Below are 24,030 nucleotides of genomic sequence, written 5' to 3' on the forward strand. Positions count from 1 at the left end.
GCATGTAGCTTCAAACTGTGCTGATGATCACTTTTTATATAAATCAAAATCAGGGACACATTATATCACTGTGAAGACTGCTACCAATGTTTTCAAAACCAAGCATGCTATTTTGGTATCTTTTACTTTTCAACAGGAGGAGCACAGTGCCCGAACAGCAGTGCCTTGCAGGAAGTGCGCAGCTGTAATGAGCATCCTTGTGTTATACATCACTGGCAGACGGGCCCTTGGGGCCCCTGTATTGAAGATTTGTCCGTAGCTGGCCTTAATTCAAGCACCAGCTGGAGTGGTGATGCCACCTGTGCCGTGGGAATGCAAACCAGAAAAGTTATTTGTATGAGAGTCAACGTGGGACAAGTCGGACCAAAAAAGTAATTGCTTGTTAAAACTGTTATAACATTTGCTTTACGTGAAAGCAAGCTATTTAACATAATATATGCTTCCACTGTCTAAAGTACAATGTAAAGTGAATGCACAGCATCTACGCTGGATTTAGATATCAAGATGGCCTATATGCTCTGACTGGGAGATCTTTTCTTCCCCATGGGATCTTGACATGGGGAATCTAGTTTATACTATTTATCTATCTATCTATCTATCTATTTATTTATTGCAATACAGCACATAATAGGCCTTTCAAGCCGCACTGCCCAGCAACTCACCTAGTCAACCCAAACCTAATCGTGAGACAATTTACAATAACCAATTAACCTACCAAATAGTACGTCATTGGACTGTAGGAGGACACCAGAGCACCTGGAGGAAACCCACGCAGTCACGGGAAGAAAGTACAAGCACATTACAGACGGCGGCAGGATGGCGACTGTTGTGTGGTAGAACTCAATCACTACTAAAATTTGTGAAATCCTAGTCTTTTCCTCTTTAGAATTAGGTTGGCCTAATGCCAGCCAATTACTGTAGTGCTTTGAGCAGGCATATCAACAATCAGCATTAATGTCCTTAGAAACTTTTATTTTGACTTGTTTACCCTTGGATATGCTGATAGAAAAGGTTGGTTGTGATAACTTTCAGCTTGAGTAGAAGAAACAAAAGTGACAACAACATCCATGTATCTTCCCTTTCCCCTATGGTCTGCTCTCCTCCCCTATCAGATTCCTTCCTCTCCCCCACCTTCTTATTGTGGCTCTTACCGCTTTCGTTTCAGTCCTGAAGAAGGCTCTCGGCCTGATATGTCAGCTGTATATTCATTTCTATGGATGCTGCCTGACGTACTGAGTTCCTCCAGCATTTTGTGGGTGTTGCTTTGGATTTCCAGCACCTGCAGAATTTCTCGTATTCATGCATATATTGTGTTGAATGTAGAGAAACAGCTAAGTGCTGTTCACCAAAGAATAACCTGATTTACGGGCCCGCTGTAAGTTTGTATTATTCTTGCATCTTATTCCAGAGAGTTCATTGCAAAATTCTAAACTTACATCTCAGTGGAGCACAAAGTATTGTTAGATAACTAGTTACACTGAGGCTGTCTCAGGTAAATTAAAAGGTTCCATAGTACTGTTTTCAAAATGATTAGTGGGGTTTTCCTCAATTTCCTGGTCAATATCTGTCCCTCAACCAGCATCATGAAGAGAGATGATTTGGTTGTTGCTAATTGTGGAATTGTGCAGTTTACTTGCTGGGTTATCTACATTATAATTGTGAATAAAGTTCTAAAGCAACTTATTAGCTGTAAAATACTTCAGAACATACCAAAAGGGATGAGGAGCAATATGCAAATAAATATACACGGTATATGCAAATCCTTCCTTGTATTTCATGAATGAATGCCAGACCACAGGCTGCTTTTGAGGACTGTCTAAAACTTGAGATAGGGAGAGAGAGCGCTACGGTAGTATAGCAGTTAGCACGACACTATTATAGCTTGGGTTGTGGGAGTTCAAAGTTCAATTCCAGCATTGTCAGTAAAGAGTTTGTACGTTTTCCCCATGACAACCTGGGTTCCCCCCAGGTGCTCTGGTTTTCCGTTAGTCGGTCAATTGGTCATTGTAAATTGTCCTGTGTTTAGGCTAGGGTTAAATTAATCAGTTGCTGGGTGGCGTGGCTTTTTGGGCCAGAAGGACCTGTTACCAGCGGCTTGTTGGGCCAGAAGGGCCTGTTCTGCGTTGTTTCTCAAAATAAATCACAGACTGTTGTCATGGAGTTTCATTATTACAAGACGATGTGCTTGGGGTGTAACCAATTTGGAACAGGTTACACAAGGAAAGATGACGAGGATGAAATTGTTCACTGAAAGAGCAAAACATAGGCCTTGTGATTCAGCAGCTTGTTTTCCAGAGCATTATTTGTTTTCACTGTTAACATATGCATAATTAAAATGTGCTAGTTGTCTATCAGCACTTTTCACCCTTTTGGCCCATTTCCTATTCTTGAGTGCTGGGCAGTTAGGTGACATTGTCTGCCCATTGGAGCTGTCTGAATGTAATTAGCAACTTAATCTGGAGGTGTTACTCTGGTAACATCACAATGCTTATCCTACCAGAGGATTTGAAGAACATTGAATTTAAGACAAAATTTGAACTTATTTAAAAGTCTTTAAAGTTAAAATTGAAATAGCATTGGTGTTATATTTCCAGTACTTTGGTGTAGGTAGTGCAAGTCTAAGGAGCATGCAACAAAGCTGTGATCATTGCCCTGTAGATGAACACCCCGGGGTCTTGATCTTCAGGTGCTCTTTTCCTCATTCAAATACTGTTTTAGTGCAGTAAAGTCTACCTGATATGAATTTCTTCAACAACATTGAAGGGGTGGCTCCTAAGACAGGTAACATTCTCACTGTTTAATAGAAATCCATGGCCCATAATGGCTCAGAAAGGGGACAGTACTTTCAATATGGCATTGAGACCCCAAAGTGGAACAGGCACACGTGAGCCCTGTGTAAATGATGGATGGAGCACACCATCCCAAACTATCCCTCCACACCTTTACGTCAAATGCCACCTGGCCAGTCTATGCCTGAGTTTGCAGATCCCACATTGTCTTTCCTCATTAGGCATTTTAGAACTGACAGAACTGAGCTAAGGGATTACTCAAAAACAAGATGTTGCAGAGCACAGTCAGCTGTGCACTTTCAACAGAGAGACATCAAAACCACACCGGCTATCTTCTAATGCTCATGGATACACAGGACATTCTGCAGATGCTGAAAATGCTGAATAACTCACATGAAGTGCTGGAAGAACTCAGCAGGTCAGGTAGCATCTATGGAGCAAACATTTCTATTACATTTTGTAACTTCAAAACATTAAACTACTTCAAAGGAAAACATGGAAGTCCAGGAATGCAGGTGTAACTTTGTCATTACTTTAAGCGAGGTACGCACATATCACATGATAGCGTGATGACATATGCAATTAATATATAAACCATAATTAATTATTTAAACGAACAACAATCCTTAACCAATATATATAAACAAGCTTACTCAAATACTACTGAATTATTAAATATACAACACTCCTCCCTGCTTAGCTATAAACTCCAACTCAATAGAGAATGTGTCGCAACTAGATACACAAAAAACCATATAATACAACTACTATATGCAGACATCCACAGCATAGTAACTTTCAAATTGTACCATTCAGGCCTATAGATTTCATCACTGTGGAGGCTTTCTAACTCTTGTGGGTTAAAGTATTTCTTGACAAGGGGGATCTCTCTGCTTTGTAGGTGAGACTTGTGGCTATGAAGCAAGCTCAAGTTCTGGGGCCTCCTCTGTGGTGATTGTAGGAGTTGACTCTGAGACTGTAGAAAGTAGTTCTGACGGCTCCAGATACCTTTCTTCTTCTTTTCTCTCTTTCGATCTACTTCAATCCCCTTCTTTTTCTTTCTCATGTTCCTTTTCTCTTTCACATCCACGTTCTTCTCTCCATCTCTTCCTTCCTTCTTCTTGTAGTTTGTCTGCCTTGATCCATTTAGTTCACGGGAGTATTCTCTTAATAATCCTTCTATTGCTCCCTTTACAATCTGATCTCTCTTCTTTGTTTGGTTTCCTCATCCACAACGTCATCCGATGATCCTCTGTTTTCATATCTCCATTGACTCCTTTATTTTGACCTTTCATTCATCTAGCTGTGCTTTGGTTTTTACATCTACTTTCACAAGCAGACTTTGTTTCCCACTTGAAGTTCATGCAATAACCTTAATGCATGCATTGTAGAGTCTGGGGCTTTATATTCACAAAAGCCAAATGCTTGTAACCTTCCTGAAGCTTCCTGAATTCTCTTCCAGCTTAAAACCAAGCCACAAGTAACTGCCTGATTAATATTATCAAAAGCTTTCTCAATATGTTACCTACAAAAACTGTTGTAGTCAGACCACTGCTTTTGTCACTTCCATGATTCCTCTGAGCAGCAAGGTCCTTCCTTAGTCCAATATGCTTTCCAACCAGAGGCACAGAATTTGGCACCAATGCCTGTTTGTCCACTGTTGGGCAGTATTTCATGGTGTACGGCATGGAGACAGTCGTGGCATCATTCAGCACCTTTCTTGATTCACTTTCAATTGGCTTCATTGCAGGGTATTGTTTCTCTTTATGCCTTGTGGTGCATTAGGCGGCATTTTGACATTTCCTTAGCATTTGTCAGTTTTCAGTTTTTTACGAGAATGAGTTGCTAGCTTGGTGCTCAACCCAGCACAAATGGAAAATGTGCAAGGAGCCGGCCAGAGTTGAACCTGGGACCATTTGTCTTGAAGGTGGGTGCTGAATTACAGGGGATGTGGCATGCAAATGGTGAATGGATCTCCAATCAGGTTGTAGTTGTTTCAGCCAAACATGCCCCATAGTGCTGGTCCTTCTGTTTTTACCACGTACAAACCCAATGTTACTTGTTGTAGTTCACAGTTGCAGATGTCATTCCCACAGGACTTCTCTTTTCTCCAGTACGTTCTTAGTTGGATATCTGCAGGCTTCAGTTTGGTATCTTTGAAATGTCACTCAAACTCATTTTGTGGAATGACTGAAATAGTCAAGCCAGTGTCATTTTAGTTAATTTGCCATTCACTTCTGGTATAAGACATCTTGCTTGTCTCAAGTTTGTTTTCATAATGTAAATCTCATGGTTGCTCAGTTTGTGTCACTCTCATCATTATCAAATTTTTCATCAACAGCATGCAGATTGGTGCTGTATTTAAAACTGCAATTGCCCTTTTATCTTTTTTCTCTTCTCTGTGCAGTCCATTTATTTATGCCTGCCCAGCATGCTCTTTGTGTGTGTCCTACCTTGTTGCATTTTCTGTAAGTTTTGCCTTTAATCCTGCAATTGTTAGGTGTATGTGAGCCCCTGCCACAACAATAACTCAATTTGTTCAGCCAGGCAGGTTTCTGTTTAGATGTTGCAATTTTGTTCGCGCTCAGTTTCATTTCTGACTGCAACTCAGTTGTGTCTCTGGCTGTGGTTTCAATTGAAACAGCGCTTTCTACTGTTCTTTCAAATGTAAGCTATGCTTCAGATAGGAAACATCTTTGAGTGCTTTCTTGTAAGATTCTACAAATTAAGCAATCTCTCATTGTATCATTAAAATTGTTACCAAACTGACAATGCTCAGACAACTTCTTCAATTCAGCCGTGTACGCTGAAATTGACACCCCCTTCTTTTTGATTCCACTTACGAAACCTAAAACGTTCTGTGATTAACAATGGTTTGCTTGGTTCTAAATGTTCCTGAGTCACTTTGAGAATGTCAGGAAAGCTCACTTTAATGGTTTGGTTGGAGCAGTCAAACTTCAAAGCAAATTGTATGCCTTTAAAACCAATGCACTTAGCAGAATTGGCATTCACTGCTCATTGGCTGTTTCATTTGCTTCAAAATACTGTTCCAATAGTTCAGTATATCGGAGCCAATTCCCATTGTGTGATCAAACTCATCAATCTTTCCGATGTAGCCAGCCATTTCTGCTTTTTTTAATGATTATTAACACCCAGTACTCACTTTTTATAAACCCATGAATTATTCTGCTTTCTTACTTTTTAAAAAAAGACTTGATCATGTCTTCCCTTCCGAAGAACACATACTTTTTGGAACTCGACAGCTCCTTGTTGCATTTTATTTTATTTCGAAATCTTGCTGCAATTTCACAGGTTTGTTTTAAAATATGCGTCGGCAATGTTAACTTTTGCAATTTCAAAACTTTAAACTAATTCAAAGGAAAACACAGGAGTCTGGGAATGTGGGTCATTGTGTGATGTTGTATACAGGTTTCCCCCGCCATCCAAAGGTAGAGCATTCCTATGAAACAGTTCGTAAGCCGAAATGTCATAAAGCGAAGAAGCAATTACCATTTATTTATATGGGAAAATATTGTGAGCGTTCGCAGACCTAAAAATAACCTACCAAATCATGCCAAATAACACATAAAACCTAAAATAACAGTAACATATAGTAAAAGCAGGAATGATATGATAAATACACAGCCTATATAAAGTAGAAATACTTTTCCACAATCATTACTGCACTGTTCTCCGTAGCAAAAATCTCATGCAAGCACCATTGGCAGAAAATCTCACGCAAGCGCTGTTGGCAAAATCACAGCGTAAGCACTCTTCAGTAACCTTTAAGCTATGAAGCTGCCAAATCATACCAAATAACACGTAAAAATACACAGCCTATATAAAGTAGAAATAATGTAGGTACAGTGTAGTATCACTTACTGGAATCGGGACAGCGCCGAGCACACTGATGATAGTGTGTTAGACTGAGTCGTCGCAGGTTGGGGTGGTGCAGTGGCCCCCACCCTCCAGGCCGCCAACAGATACCAATCCACGAAACATGCAGGGATGCAGCGGTAGCCGGGAGGCACACAGCACATCTTTAACAAAAAAGCCAAAATAAACATGCTGACTAATTAGGTGCCGACCAGCACGTAATTAATCAGTATGTTTATTTCGGCTTTTTTCTTAAAGATGTGCTGTGTGTCTCCCAGCTACCACTGTATTCTCCGCGTATCGGTATCTGTCCATGGCTTGGGGGTTGGGGTGGTTGGACGGGTGTCATCTCGTTATCGTTTGTTTCCATTAGGGCAGGCAGGTCATCTATCTCTGCCCGCCTCGATGTCGAAGGTCGAGATTCGTCGCCTGCTGTGGCTGATGTGGAAGGTTTGCTTGACTGCTGAGCCTCGCGCATTTTGCTATCACACAGTTCTTTGTAAGGACTCACACCATCCTGCAAATAGCCCCTAAGCCAACGTACCCTTTCAAAATTAAAGTCATACTTTATCATTGCAGCTAAAATTTCATGCAGTTGCTTCACATTCATTTCACTACTGCATTTAGTTTCGGTTGTTATCCTTTTTTCTACCAATTACATCAGCGCTTCATCTGTCAGATCTTGGTCATGGGATGCCAAAACCTCTTCAACATCATGTTCATCAGCTTCCACAAGCCAAACTCACTTTGTCCTTACTTCGTTCACCACAATCGAAACGCTTAATTATGTCTAGTTTTACCCTAAGTGTTACACCCTTACGAGCTCTTTTAGGCTTTTCCGATACCTTAGAACTCATCTTGCAAATGACTGCTCACAGGCATGTGTTTAAGCAATGCCGGCGAGAATGCTGTTCCGAATCCGGAGGAGAGCGGCTGCTCGGGGCGCGCGCTGCCTTTTATCTCACGCTGATTTTTTCACGCGCTGATATTTTATCACGCACTGTTTTTTTTTCGTAACAGTGAAAACACCTTCTGAAAGCAAAAGCAGGGTACTAATGTAGGTCTTTCGTAACAGTGAGGTTTCGAAAAGCAGGGGACACCTGTACAATTGATGTATATTTACATATAACCTGTAATAAATTATTTAAAAATAAAAATGCTTAACTAACATATATACACACAAGATTACTCAAATATTAATGAAATATCAAATACACAAGAATTTTCTCTCCAGATGATACCTGCCTTGCTGAGTTCCTCCAGCACGTTGTGTGTGTTGCTCCTGACGTTCATGTATAGCTAGCAGAACTCAATACTGATAATTAGCTCCTGAATATAGATTTGAGACAGGATTTAGGAGAATAGATGCAAATCAAGAACATGGAGAAATGAAAAATATATCTGTTGGTGTTGAGATTCATTGCTGTCAGTGAAGGATACTACTTGAGCACAACAAAAAGTGTACAGAATCAAGGAAAGTAGGTATGTAGTCAGCAATCTTGTGGATATGGAAATCACATGATTAAAGGAATCTCACAGGTGAAATTAGTTTGATGAGAATATGATGAAAGTGTCTGGTAAGAACAAGATGTACAGTATATCCAAGTTACAGAAAGCAGAAGCTAATGGGAAGTTTGGGTTTGGCCACAGGAAGTGGGAAGTAGTAGTAACAACTTGCTTCAGTTTCTGGAAGCCGTTGGACATAACTTAGGAAGAGGAAAATTTTAAGAAGAATTTCAGAAATACAGAAAAGAAGCAACTGGTTATATTTCCTCTGTCAAAATTATCCACTATCCCCTGACCATCCTGAAGAGTGGAGGAAGTTCAAATTAGTTCTGATCTCGCCCAGCAAAAGTTGGTGAAGTGCAACTCTCAAACATCTGCAATCTTAAATATCAAGACTTCCTCTGTTAACTGTAATCAGTAGTTTCCCTGCATAGAACTGATCCATTTTTCCAAATCCTGTAATAGCTTCTTATTCTTGTTTCAGTGAAATAATGAAGCTTAAGCTTTAACCAATTTCTGAGTACTAATTAAAGCAATAAGGAAACAAATTGTAAGCAAATTGCAATTAGCAATTTGGAAGCTGATGGTATGTGTTTTTGAACTAGGAACTGCAGTAAACTTTAATAATATCTCAGAGAACAGGTTAGCTCAAACAAAACACAAAGCTGTGTACAGTTTATGCTAATTCCTTCTATGCAGATTTACTTCAATGATGTGGTACAGTTAGCTTTCTAGTAGATTTATGCCTTAAATAGGTTATTGAATATCATGAAGGAAAAAAGTTCCAGTGATACATTCTCAATTATTAAATCTGCTTCAGTAAAGAAAACATTTGAGATGCTGCCTGGCCTACTGAGTTCCTCCAGCATTTTGTGTGTGTTATTTGGATTTCCAGCATCTGGAGATTTTCTTCTGTTTGTGATTTGAACATCTGAGTTTCTTGCTGCCATCCCCTGGAGCACACTGTTATTAATCTTAAAACTTAGGCAATCTTGAGGAATATATAAAAAAACATTTTGTCCTTTCCATCATCCCAAATGCATGAAGGTATCTATGGAGTTATATAATATCTACAGCCATTTCTCAGCAGGGTCATATTAAATGACATCTGATTTTCAGAATGGTGTATTTTATTGAAAATTAATATCCAAGGTTGTAGATTTTGGCCTTTGACTCCAGTTTATGACTGAATCAAAATAATGGGTGCCCATCATTCTGTGTGAACAACATGATTGGAACCTGATACCCAATTTGAGTGAATCACAAAAGGAAGTGTGCAAGCCAATTAAATTTCCTTGTGGGCTGATTTCAGCAGGAAGCAGAACACAAGAGAATTGGAGCAGGAGAAGGCCTTGAGACTCCTCCAACTTGCCCCGCTGCTCAAGATGATCACAGCTGATCTCTGTTGGCCTCAACTTCACTCTGTACCAGTAGCCCTTAACCCTCAAGTTCTCTTTCAAATTATTTTCGATTTCCATCTTTAATATGTGTAATAATTCAACCTCCACCATCCTCTGGGGCAGAGAATTTCAGAGATTTACTATCCTGTGGGAGAAGGGCATTCTACACAACTCAGTTTTAAATGACCAAACCCTTACCTTTCAGCTATGTCCCCTTGTTTGTTACTCTCCTTCCAATGAAAACATCTCAACATCTACCATGCCAAGCCCCCTTAGGATCTTGCAAAAAGATTAAATAAATTTTCTATCCAGTCTTGACAATGCAACCCTAACCCTTTCATCCCAGGAATAGGACTGGTGAATTTGCTTTATACTGCCTCTAATGCTAGTGTAACATTTATTAGGTAAGGACACTAAGTCTGTGCACAGTATTCCAAGTGTGGAAATGCCAACATTCTGTGCAACTTTTACAAAGTCTCCCCTCTCGCCTCTCCCAATAATGACCAAAATGTTACTTGCCTTCTTAACTACTTGTTAGACAATAGACAATAGGTGCAGGAGTAGGCCATTCAACCCTTCGAGCCAGCACCGCCATTTACTGTGATCATGGCTGATCATCCACTATCAGTATCCAGTTCCTGCCCTATCCCCATAACCTTTGATTCTGCTATCTTTAAGAACTCTATCCATCTCTTTCTTGAAAGCATCCAGAGACTTGGCCTCCACAGCATTCTGGGGCAGATCATTCCATATATCCACCACTCTCTGGGTGAAAAAGTTTTTCCTCAACTCCGTTCTAAATGGCCTACCCCTAATTCTTAAACTGTGGCCTCTGGTTCTGGACTCACCCATCAGTGGGAACATGCTTCCTGTCTGCAGCGTGTCCAATCCCTTAATAATCTTATATGTTTCAATAAGATCCCCTCTCAGCCTTCTAAATTCCAGAGTATACAAGCCCAGTCGCTCCAATCTTTCGACATATGACAGTCCCACCATCCCGGGAATTAACCCTGTGAACCTACGCTGCACTCCCTCAATAGTAAGAATGTCCTTCCTTGAAATTGGAGACCAAAACTGCACACAGTACTCCAGGTGTGGTCTCACCAGGGCCCTGTACAGCTGCAGAAGGACCTCTTTGCTCTTATACTCAATTCCCCTTTTTATGAAGGCCAGCTTGCCATTAGCTTTCTTCACTGCCTGCTGTACTTGCATGCTTGTTTTCAGTGACTGATGTATAAGAACACCTAGATCTCGTTGTGCTTCCCCTTTTCCTAACTTGACTCCATTTAGATAATAATCTGCCTTCCCGTTCTTACCACCAAAGTGGATAACCTCACATTTATCCACATTAAACTGCATCTGCCATGCATCTGCCCAATCACCCAGCCTGTCCAAGTCACCCTGCATTCTCATAACATCCTCCTCACATTTCACACTGCCACCCAGCTTTGTGTCATCGGCAAATTTGCTAATGTTACTTTTAATTCCCTCATCTAAATCATTAATATATATTGTAAACAGCTGCGATCCCAGCACTGAACCTTGCGGTACCCCACTGCTCACCACCTACCATTCTGAAAGGGACCCATTAATCGCTACTCTTTGTTTTCTGTCAGCCAGCCAATTTTCAATCCATGTCAGTACTCTGCCCCCAATACCATGTGCCCTAATTTTGCCCACTAATCTCCTATGTGGGACTTTATCAAAGGCTTTCTGAAAGTCCAGGTACACCACATGCACTGGCTCTCCTTTGTCCATTTTCATAGTTACATCCTCAAAAAATTCCAGAAGATTAGTCAAGCACGATTTCCCCTTCGTAAATCCATGCTGACTCGGACCGATCCTGTTACTGCTATCCAGATGTGTCGTAATTTTATCTTTTATAATTGACTCCAGCATCTTTCCCACCACCAACGTCAGACTAACCGGTATACAATTCCCTATTTTCTCTCTTCCACCATTCTTGAAAAGAGGGACAACATTAGCCACCCTCCAATCCACAGGAACTGATCCTGAATCTATAGAACATTGGAAAATGATTACAAATGCGTCCACGATTTCTAAAGCCACCTCCTTAAGTACCCTGGGATGCAGACCATCAGGTCCCGGGGACTTACCTTCAGACCCAACAGCCTATTCAACACCATTTCCTGCCTAATGTAAATTTCCTTCAATTCATCCAATACCCTAGGTCCTTTGGCCACTATTACATCTGGGAGATTGTTTGTGTCTTCCCTAGTGAAGACAGATCCAAAGTACCTGTTCAACTCGTCTGCCATTTCCTTGTTCCCCATAATAAATTCACCTGCTTCTGTCTTCAAGGGCCCAATTTTAGACCTGCCTGCTAAATTCCTGTGCTTCATGTACTGGAACACTGCGATCACTTTTGAGTTTTACTCATTTGCATATTCACTCCATTGGATAATATTCCAGTTTTGATTCCTCTTACTCAAGTGCATGACCTCATAATTCCCTCTGCCGGGTTTTTATCCAATTACTCAATCGCATTGCAGAATTACAATGTCCTCAGCATAATTATGGGCAGTGTAAATATAGTGAATCCTGCTTTTCAGGTCCAGTTTCATTAACAGTATTGGAACTGTATTTAAGAAGCAGATATTTTGTGTACGCCGTTAGTCTTGCGAGACCATGGATCTGCGCCTGGGAAGTCTTCACTCTCCAGGGCGCAGGCCTGGGCAAGGTTGTATGGAAGACCAGCAGTTGCCCATGCTGCAAGTCTCCCCTCTCCACGACACCAATGTTGTCCAAGGGAAGGGCATGAAGACCCATATAGCTTGGCACCAGTATCGTCGCAGAGCAATGCGTGATTAAGTGCCTTGCTCAAGGACACAACACGTTCCCTGGGCTGGGGCTCAAACTCATGACCTTCAGGTAGCTAGTCCAATGCCTTAACCACTTGGGCACGTGCCCACACTTGTGTACTATTAGTGCATATAACAGAAGATTAATTCATCCCATTTTTCTTACTGAATCCCTTTTTGTTCAGTCTTGTTGATTATCCCCAATGTCTATATTGAGGCTGGAAATATAGTGCAAAGAAACTCTATATGCACTTTAAGAGCAGACTCAATATTCCAGGTGTGTAGCCTGGATGGTGAATGAAGAACAGTGCAGTAGCACATATTATTATCAAAACTTTCAGTCAGTATGTGAGTTCTCAGAATCAGATGAATGATAAGAATGAGATTGACACAGTTCTTGGCTTTAACAAAGATTGATGCATTAAATTTATGAAAAAAAAATGGAATAGGCTGAATTCAATAGTGACTCTTTAAGCAGCATTTGAGAGGCTTTTAGATAGGCACATGAATATCCAGAAAATGGAGGGATATGGAGTTTTGTAAGCTGGCTGGGCCAGTTTAGCAGGCATTTAATTACTACTTTAATTATTTCAGCTCAGAGGGGCTGTTCATGTGCTGCATTGTTCTTTTTTAATACATGCATATTCTGAAGCTGTATTTAGGAAACAATAATTGATTTGATATGAGTATTTTCAATGTATTTGTATTTGCTTATGTTGTGCCTCATGCTGATATTTATTTATAAATTAAGATATTATTTATGTAAATTATGTTTTCCTGTGGCAAAAAAAGAGAAATATACCTGCAAAAGATCAAAGATCAAAGTAAATTTATTAACAAGTGCATATATGTCACCATATACAACCCCTAAGAATTGTTTTCTTTCGGGCATACTCAGTAAATCCAAAAACCAAAATAGAATCAATGAAAGACTGTACCCAACAGGATGGACAAACAACCACTGTGCAAAAGACAGCAAACTGTGAAAATGCAAAAAAAGAAAGAAAAATAATAATAAAGAAAGAAATTAGCGATATACATTGAGAACATGAGATGAAGCGACCTTGAAAGTGAGTCCATAGGCTCTGGAAACAGTTCAGTGATGGGGCAAGTGAAGCTGAGTGAAGTTATCCCCACTTGTTCAGGAGCCTGAGGTTGAGGGTTAGTAACTGCAATAAATGTTGAATCAGTTCCATAAGTAACCCAAATGTAGTATTTTATAGAAGCATTCTAAAGTTTCATCTTAATTCACAAGAAGGATGACATACAAATACTATCCTGAAGGGGTGAGTTAATTCCTCAAGGAAATCATATTTTGTATCAGTAACTAAAAATGAATAAAAACTCCCTTATAATGTTATGTGCCCATAGCATAAGATAGTACAGGTTCTTTGCTGATTATCAATTTACTTGCCTCCTGAATTTATAATCTGTAAGACAAAAATATCTGCACTTTTTAAAACTGCATACTCATATTTATTCTTCTTAAAGCTCTCTAGTACAGTTGCAGTAGTTAAAAGGTTTATCATATCAAAATAGGAAAACAATCTATATGTCTGTCTTTGGTGATATTTTATCTACTTATGCAAGATTAGGTTTAAATGACAGGAGAAATTACATGCATATTCTATCCCAGTTCTCATAATGATGCAATGCTTGTTGTGTATTTAATATTTTAATAATATTTGAATAGTATTGTAAATATATTGTTTGATTAAGTAATCTTCCCTATTTACATAATTCATTATGAGTTATACGTAAAAGTATGTGAATAGCATATGTCGTTACACTATCATATCATACATTGCATAAAATAAAAACAACACTAGTCACATTACCTCTAGGGTGCTATCATTTCCTTTCAATTAGTTTCATGCCTTGGAGTTACAAAGACATAACAGTGGTGATGAGGAAGTTTTAAATGTATCTGGGATGATTACCTACCTGTTGAAGTGCAACAAGATGAACGAGTTTTTAAAACATCACAATGAGAAACAATCAAGTTAAAAAACAGCACAGCGTGTGCTTTGTTGGGAGGGGAAAAAGATGATCAAGTTTTAAAAAAGGCAGAAAACGGACAAATTCACAGGTTCATAAACAGTGCATACAGGGTGATAATAATCATAAAAAGAAAGCAGGAATACCTTGCTACTTCGGAAAGATAGATGTGTTCAATTGCACAAGAGATAACTGGAGATTGTATACTGAGTGAATTGAGCAGAATTTTGAAGCAAATCAAATAGCCTATGTAAAGTGAGTGCCAGTTTCGCTGAGTACATTGGGTGAAAAGGCATACAGTTTGCTTAGAGGTTTGAATTCTCCAACCAAATCAGCTGAAATTAGTTTTGTGATATCATGAAACATAATGCAGGAACATTTATAACCAAAGCTACTGTTGATTTCAGAATGCTTTAGGTTTCATAAGTGGAATAATAAAGGAAAGGGAATCCATTTCAGCATATGTGGCTGGATTGAAGAAATTATCTGAGCATTGTGAGTTAAATGATAGGCTTAATAAGGCACTGAGAAGTTGTTTAGTTTGTGGAATCTTAGAAGAAAACGTTCAAAAACGGCTCCCTAACTGAAGCACAACTTACATTTAAAAGAGCAGTTGAAATTGCTGTTTCAATGGAAACCTCAGACAGAGACGCAACTGAGTTGCAGTCAGGAATTAAACTGAGCATGATCAAAATTGCAATTACTGTGGTCATACCATTGATGCACAAGGATTGCACATGTGTGCTGTGAAAATTCAAGCAGTGGTGGATGTCCCAAGACCAAAGGTGCTAAAGATACAGTTCTCTTTTAGGATTTGTAAATTACTATAATAGGTTCCTGATAATCCTGGTTACTGTGCTCCAACTCTTGAACTCCTTACTGCAGATCGAAAAAAAACGGCATGGACAAAGCAACATGAGGTGGCTTTCTAAAAGTTAAAGGAAATAATGACATTAGACACTGGATTCATATGTTATGATCCACGTCATCCAGTAAAGCTGCTTGTGGACACCTCACCTTATGATATAGGTGCAGTCATGTCACATGTTTTGAGTGATGGATGGTTACACTCCATAGCCTTTTCATCACGTTGCATTACCGCTGCAGAGATAAATTATGCACAGTTGGGCAGAGAGGCCATAAATCTGGTTTGGAATCCAAAACATTTCAACCAGTACTTGTATGGGAGAGAGTTTACTACCCTTATTACAGATCATCAACCACTAGTGTCCATTTTTAATGCACAGAAGGGTGTTTCACTAACCGCAGCAGAATGAATGCAGAGATTGGCTCTGTTTCTTGGAGGACACAATTACAAGATTGAATTCAGGAGTTCAACTATTCATTGAAATGCTGATGGATTGTCCCAATTATCCTTGGAAAAGGAAGTTCTTGAAAATTTTACTAAAGTGGAAACTCCTCTGGACATTTTCTCCCTAATGCAAATTGAACAGATAGAGATGATTCCTTTGACCTGGCCACCAAAAATGGCTGGAATGTGTAGCAGGAATCCCAGTATCCCCATCTTTAGTATTGCCCTTGCCCTAGCCCTTGAACTTGCACTTGACAGAGGTTTCCTTACGGGGGGACTGAGAGTTAAAGTGTTGGAGGAGCTAAATGGCTATCTTCTAGTCATGGTGAAGATGAAGACATTGGCTGGACCATTCATGAGCACAAATTTGTTGACAATAATGGATGCAACCACAATGTGGTCAGAACTTTTCCCAATACCCTCACTATAGTTTTGTACACTGTTGATGTGCAGAGAAGCCTCTTCTCAAGCTCTGGTGTTCCAGAACACTTAGTCAGTGACAATGAGCCACTGTTTCAGTCATTCTTGAAAATGAATGCAATAAGACATATTGCATCTGCACTGTAGCACCTAGCTACAAAGGTATGCCTGGGTTATCCTTTGTGTTCACTGTTGGATCTCTTCAAACGCAATCTCAGGAGTATGCAGGACAAACAGCTGAGGGCTCCTCAAACAATGAGGCTTGATGCTTCACTTCTGGACAAGCAATCCTGGCAAGTGACTACAGAGGTGATCAAAAATGAGTACCTGGATAGATTTAGAACAGAACTGGACCACTCTCCCCCACAGTGGAGGTTTCATCTGGAGATGATATGTCAATCAGTTGAGAAGAGCAGATTCAGTTCATTGAGAAAAAACGGTATGCAGAGCTGTCCGAACCACATTCTGCAGTCCCAGAAACAACTCCTAAAACCATCACGGAGGAGGCTCCAGAACCTGAAGTTCTTTCCCAGCCACTGGGCTCACCTGCTAAGCAGAGTGATCCCCCTTGTCAGGAAAGATGTTATCCGACATGAGTAAGAAAACGACTAAATCATTAGGCCTGAGTATGACAATTTAAAATTTGGAATGATATGGGTGTCTATATAGTATTTATTTTATATTGTGTGTGTGTGTGTGTGTGTGTAAGTATATAAATATATATAGACATACACACACACAAATTCTATGTTGAGTAAGGGTTTATAGCTTAGGGAGGAGTGTTGTGTATTTAATACTTCAGTAATATTTGAGTAACATTGTAAATGTATTGTTTGATTAAGCATTCTTTGTTTACATCATTTTTTATATATACGTATATGTGTGTTGTGTGTGTGTGCGTGTGTGTGTGTGTGTGTGTGTGTCTGAATGGCATGCGTCATTACACCACCATATTATGCATGCATACCTTGCTTAGAGTATAAAGAAACTTGACACATTATCTTCAGGCTCCCATTTTTTCTTCCTTTCTATTAGTTTCATGTTTTGGATTTAGATAAACATAACAGTGCCATTTAATCTTTTATAAGGATCATATAGATTATGTCATTAAAAGATGAGCTAAAGGATCAGATTTTTCTGAAACTAGCAGTAATACTTTATCTTGATTTTTGAATGTAACCAACAAAACATTTTCCTTTCTAAACACTATAGATTAAACAGAGATACTTCACATGAAGGATGAGGCTTTTTGTACCCTTCTGATGAATAGAGATTATCATTGGGTAATCAGATCAATAAAAGAACACCATAGGGTTTATCCAACTTCACCTTTCTCTGTTGAAAAACACTTTGTTTCACATCATTTGATTTTAAGCTAACATTCAGCACATCATAGAAAAATCAATATTCCACTTCAAAACTATGAGCACTAGCTTAGATTTCTGCATCACTGCAATAAAAATGAGTGGTTTCCATGATGTGACTAGCACTGTTGATAAAAACCTACTTCATGTTTTAAGGCAAAACAGAAAGTTATTGAAGATCCCCCTCCCCCAAAGTAACAACTTAAGTAGATGAAAACAGACATTAACCGTGCTTCTCTGGCATGATCATTTGATTTCACACTGAATTATATCGTCAGAGGCTGAGGGAACCTCACAAAAAAATTGAAAGCTAAAATGTCTTTTGCTATCAAGCATATTATAATTCTTCACAATTCCAAGATACTACACATGGAAGGACAGTAATATATATTACTCTGGAAGTATAATGATTGCATGCTTACTAACAACCTTGAAAATATTTGAGTGGTCATTGGCAATGTTTGTCTTGTAGATTGTCACAATCATTTAATTTTGCTTTTTCTCATTAAGTGCTTAGAGAATTTATTTTAGCTAAGACCTTGCACACTGTTGCTCTGTCAAGTCCATTGCTAAGATAAATAAAAATTAAAATTTATACAAATTCATTAAACAGCAACAATTTCTGCACGCTCTTCGTGGAGAAAATATATGGGAGTATTTTGAGACATCGCCCAATTTGATTAGAACATTACCTTATCTATCAAAACAGGAAATATGGTAATTGCATGAGTACAGTCCCTATAAATGCTCAGTTACTTTAATCATCAATACATATTTCTTAGAAAATATTCACTCAGTGGTGACTTCATTAGGTACAGGAGTGGAACCCAGTGTGGTCTTCTGCTGCTGCAGCCCAACCACTTCAACATTTAATGTGTTGGGCCTCGGAGATGCTCTTCTGCTCACCACTGTTGTAACGAGTGGTTATTTGAGTTACTGTCGTCTTCCTGTCAGCTTGATGCAACTTGGCCAATCTCCTCTGACCTGTCTCATTAACAAGGCAATTTTGCCCACAGAACTGCTGTTTAATGGATTTTTTTTTATTGTTTTTCATACCATTCTCTGTAAACTTTTCGAGACTGTTGTGCGTATGTGTGAAAATCCCAGGATATCAGTGTTTTCTGAGACACTCAAACCACCCCTGTCTGGGAGCAACAAACATTCCATAGTCAAGGTCACTCAGATCACATTTCTTCCCTATTCTGATGTTTGGTCTGAACACCAACTGAATCTCTTGACCATGTCTGCATGCTTTTATGCATTGAGTTGCTGCCACATGATTGACTGATTAAATGCTAGCATTAATGAGCAGGTGTAAAGGAGTACCTAATAAACTAGCCACTGAGTGGACATTTCTAATTATAAAATAGAGATGTCAACAACTCATGAATTACAGAAGCAAGACCTTTTATGTTTATAAAATTAACCGGTCTAAGTTTATTGGCTGAATGCAGCACAAGGTTTCCAAAAAATACTTCCAAAATATATCTGATTTTGTACTGAAAATAATGTCTACTGATGATTTCAACTGAGTAATGCGCAATTGTTTTGGTTTGAATGCTTTTTTGCATTTTTGTAAAAGTATCAAAATACCTTAGATAACAAAAGTCCAGTAAAATGATAAATAAGAAGGAACCTTTAAAATTAAACTTGAATGCAAATAACTTATAGGGAACAGCTAAAAGAATGTCTGACCTTATAGAACAACAATTTTTTAGAAATTCAGTGCCTCTTCTTTGCAACTGACAAGATGACAACAGACATATCACATGAACAAAGAACTGTGTTTGAAATATTTGTTTCATTTTTCCTTATCTCTCCTTTTATACAGTAAAATCCAAAGAATATATGTGATTATTTTCTTTTGATGGAAGGAGCTATGAGCCATGCCATTTTTAACTGTCAAGAACCTTTATTTGGAAACACGGATGTACTGATCTCCAAATATATTGATTTGCAGGCTGATTACAGTAAAACTACACAAGAATATTTGTAATATTTAAGAGTATTCTAAATCTAAAACAAACAATGGGCCTATTTTAATGGACTGTTGCCAACAGTCTCATGATACATCTAATTCTATATTCTATGCTAGGAGAAATCTTTCTGTTTTTTTGTGGGTAGAAACTTTCACTATTAGTAGTAAGAAATTCTATGAAGATAAGACCATGACTTTACATAAGTAACTAAATGTATCTATTGAATGTAATTTGTGAATTCCCTTTGTAAAAATCCCCTTAGGAACCACCATACTGGTCTATTTTCAGCTCTAGTCTTCAAAGTATATGAAAAATATGGTGATGCTAAACTGTATAAAATGACTTAGGTACTTTGCTTTCAATGAACAATTAATAAAACTTTTGCTGTTTGTCTTAGGTGCCCTGAGAGTCTACGACCAGATACAGTGAGACCGTGTCTTCTGCCTTGTAGAAAGGACTGCATTGTCACATCTTTTAGTGATTGGTCACCTTGTCCATTAATGTGCAAAGATGGTGAGTAATGACGTGCTTGTTAAACTACAAGTTTAAATGGATACAAAGAAGCTAAACTCTTTAGCCCCAATTTCGCAATCCAGAATCAGATTTAATATCACTAACATATGTTGTGAAATTTGCGGAGTTTGCCACAGGATCTAAATCAGTGGTTCTCAAAGTGGGTGATTGCCACCCTAGGGTCGGAGCGAGTTTCTAAGGGAGCAATAAAGGGGGTGAGGAAGCAGCTGACGCATTACAGTCTTAATTTTAGGAAGTAAATTACTTCTATGCATTTGATCCTCAGTGCCATGTAATTGATTACAATGATTACGTAATCAACTTATCTCTTGTTGACCCACTGTTCTCTTAGACTTTGCTTGAAGCACATACAGTTGTTGAAAAGCAATGTGCTACTTCTGTATTTGGCAAATCATGAGAAATCTGGACTGAAGTAAATATGTTATTTCCAGGCTTGGCCTGCACATTATTGCCATTCACTACTGTAGTACAGTGTTAGCTATTATGATTCCCATAATCACACAGTGATGCAATTCCTGTGAATTAGAGTATGCTATTCAGTGGACTAAAGTTCAAAATTTGCCCTTTCGAATGATCTTGACCACATTTCTTTAGCCCACGGCCCAACTGAAATAGCATTACCTCACTCTATGTACCTTCAGATAGAGAGTCAGGTTTTCCCTGAGCTATTATGACATCATAACTTTCCCCTTTATTGATCACAGCACTTGAGGTTAGACTTAAACGATAGGTGATTGACTACAGTCATTAATCCATAATGCAAATGACAGAAGCAGAACAAATGAAAAAGAAATGTAGACAGTATTAGTGCGGAGAAAATGAAATATGGATTTATACCAGCACCAAGCAACCAACAACAGCCGATGCATCTTTGTGTGAAAAAGGTTTTTTTCAATAGAGGCCATGAAAACCATCCTGGCTCTTTGAACATTTGAAAAGAATACACTCTGATAAAGCAAACAAGAACTTGGCTTATTTTCAGTCACTTTGTGAAAACTTTCAGAAACAGAAACAGAAAACACTTCAGAGCATGTTTGCCGGCACTTCACAACAGAACAGTGACGGCTTGCATGCTTCACACAGCATTTCATCACTCATTGCAAATAAATCTGGAAACCCCATACAATCGGAGAAGAACTGATTCTGCCAGCAGTAAGGGAGGTTCTGAGTACTGTTTTGTGTAAGTCACCAGATCAAATAGTTAAAGCAGTTCTGCTCAGTGACAACTCTGTTCAAAGACTAAAAGATAAAATGTCTGAGAATTGGGAAGACACATTGGTCAACATACTTAGGAGAATAGAATTTACTCTACTGTTGAATGAGTCAATTATGCCTGGCAATGAATCTTTGCTTCTAGGTTATGTTCATTTCATAAAAGATGGTTCAAGTTTGTAATTTGCAAGGGGACTAGAAACAGATATGAAGGAAGCATCAATATTTCAGGTGGTTGAGCAATTTTTCAAAGAGTGGGACATTCAGCTTATCAGCATTCTTGCTGTGAAACAGATTGGGCACCATCAATGACAAGACACCACCGTGGGGTTATTACTTTCTTGAAAAAGCTTTACCTAACATATTTACTGTATAATTAACAGACAACATCTTGTTGCAAATAAACTAAGGGATTAACTGCACAAACCATTAAATACTGTTATCACAGCGGTAAAAAATCAAGTCCCATGCTCAGAATTCTCAACTATTTCAAGTGCTTTGTATTGAGAATGATGAACAGTTTGAAAGCTTGCTGTTACACACAGAAGTCAGCTAGCTCTCAAATGCAAACTCCTGAGATGCTTTCATGCGCATTTTGAAACTGTGATAAAATTCATTGAATGTTTCTTTCAATAATCAACACAGTAATCAAGAATACTAGGCATGATATTGCTTATTTGGGGAATTATTTGCAAGGTTTAACAAGATCAATTTTCATTTGCAAGGAAGTGATGTGAATCTTCTCAAAGTCAAATCAGTCATCTCCACATTTCTGTCCAAGTTACAAGTGTACTGTTGTAACTATATGTTATAATTATGTGGTTTTGTTAGTTTTTTCAGTCTTGGTCTGTCCTGTGTTTTGTGATATCACACCAGAGGAATAATGTATCATTTCTTAATGCATGCATTACTAAATGACAATAAAAAGAGGACTGAGTGTCCTCATAATCTAATAATCTAAAGTTAACTCTATTTAAATGCCACATTGACCAGCGTGACTTTTTCCACTTTCCAAGCCTCTCTGAATTGAAAGAGAAGGAAAGAATAACACGTGATGATCTTCAAGTATCCTGTACTCACCTGGGTGAACTGCATAAAAACATGTCAAAGAGATTTCAGAATCTTTTTAAAATGTGTTTTTTTTAATGATCATAAGACTATATTGGACTCCAAGAACAATGGGTACAGCAAGTCTACTGCATCAGTGAGCTGCTCGTTGTTTGGTACAGCCAGCTGGGGCAACAAAGGAGCCGCCCGACAAGTCTGAGGTGATGAAGCCAGGCTCGGGTCAGAGAAGGTGAAGCTGGCGCCCGGGGTGGAGAAAGAGAAACCAGAGGATGGGCTGGAGAAAGTTCAGAGGAGCTCACCTGGGTGCAGACCATATTGCTGCCTGCTACTTGAAGGCGTTGGTGTTGATGTACGAAAGCAAGAACAAGGCCTCAAGCCACGGGCTTGCCTGCTGCTACAGTCTAGGTGTGAAGACGCTGGGGGCAATGTAGCATAGAGTCCATGCTCAGTTGGGAGCTGGCGTCTCCCATCAGTGCTGCCCTCCAGTGTTCAATCAGCGGAATGACAGGCTGGATTGCTGGGAGCTGTACCATCAATTTGCATATTGCTCAGGCACTTGGACAATGCATGCATTGTCTTGTAACAATTTGTGTTTATTGTTCACTCTCTCGCTATCTTGTCTTTGATTTATGGTGAGAGGGAGAAGGTTAAAAAGGGATTTGAAGGAAAAATCTTCCAAACAAAGAGTAGGTGGTATCTGGAATGATCTGTCAGAGAAGATGGCGAAGACGAGTAGTAACAACATTTGAAATGTATCTCTACAGTCATGTGAATGAACAGGACCTTGTACGCCTTGGACAGGGCCCACCCTACCATGTGGGACCTTGTTAAAAGCTTTGTTAAAGTCCCTTGTAGAACAAAGGGACCTGGGAGCATGGGTACACAGTTCCCTGACCATGGTGTCACATATAGACAGGATGGTGAAGAAGGCTTTTGCCACACTAGCTTTCATCAATTTAGGGGCCTGAGTATAGAAATTGGGATGGTATGTCACTGAAATGAGAAAAGTGCAAAATGTATAGATTTTCGGAATTACCTGCCCAAGATTGTTATGGAAGTTAATTACTGTGTTTGTTCAGAAGATCAATAGATATTTCAATACTAATGGAATCAGCTGATACGAGGTTAATATAGGAAAGTAATGCTGCGGTAAAAGAAGTGGAAAATGCAGAAACCTCTCTGCAGGTCAGGACACATTCATAGAAAGAGAAACAGTTAACCTTTCAAACCCAGGCTCTTCACCTGAACTGAGAAAGAGAGACAACAGCGTGGTTTACAGGAGCATAAAGTGTAGGAAGGGACAGGTTAATTAATAGGAATTTCTCCGAAAGGGTCAGACCAAGTGACTTCATGAGGCAGTTGAATAATAGATTCTGCTTCTTTGCACAATGTTTTACTAATTATAAGGCTGTGGAACATTCCCAGCCATCCACACTACAACAATTGTTCATCCCAGTTTGGCAAAAGAATAAACCAGGGAAGGTAGTGCACCCGTGGCTGACAAGAGAAATTAGGGATAGTATCAACTCCAAAGTAGAAACATACAAATTAGCCAGAAAAAAATGGCACACCTGAGGACTGGGAGAAATTCAGAGTCCATCAGAGGAGGACAAAGGGCTTAATTAAGAAAGGGAAAAAAGATTATGAGAGAAAGCTGGCAGGGAACATAAAAACTGACTGTAAAAGCTTTTATAGATATGTGAAAAGAAAAAGATTGGTTAAGACAAAGGTCCCTTACAGTCAGAAACAG

General features: G+C 39.1%; 1 protein-coding gene across 1 annotated transcript in view; it reads left to right on the forward strand.

Annotated features, from left to right (window-relative positions):
- LOC140195299 (thrombospondin type-1 domain-containing protein 7A-like) overlaps window positions 1-24,030 on the forward strand; it is a 430,342-nt gene that overhangs the window by 299,395 nt on the left and 106,917 nt on the right. The window contains exons 8-9 of the mRNA XM_072253392.1: window positions 137-371; window positions 19,864-19,979. Of these exons, the coding sequence (XP_072109493.1) occupies window positions 137-371; window positions 19,864-19,979 (351 nt within the window). The remainder of the gene's footprint in view (window positions 1-136; window positions 372-19,863; window positions 19,980-24,030) is intronic.

The sequence above is a fragment of the Mobula birostris genome, chromosome 3 (assembly GCF_030028105.1).
Source record: "Mobula birostris isolate sMobBir1 chromosome 3, sMobBir1.hap1, whole genome shotgun sequence".
In the NCBI taxonomy this organism is placed as follows: Eukaryota; Metazoa; Chordata; class Chondrichthyes; order Myliobatiformes; family Myliobatidae; genus Mobula; species Mobula birostris.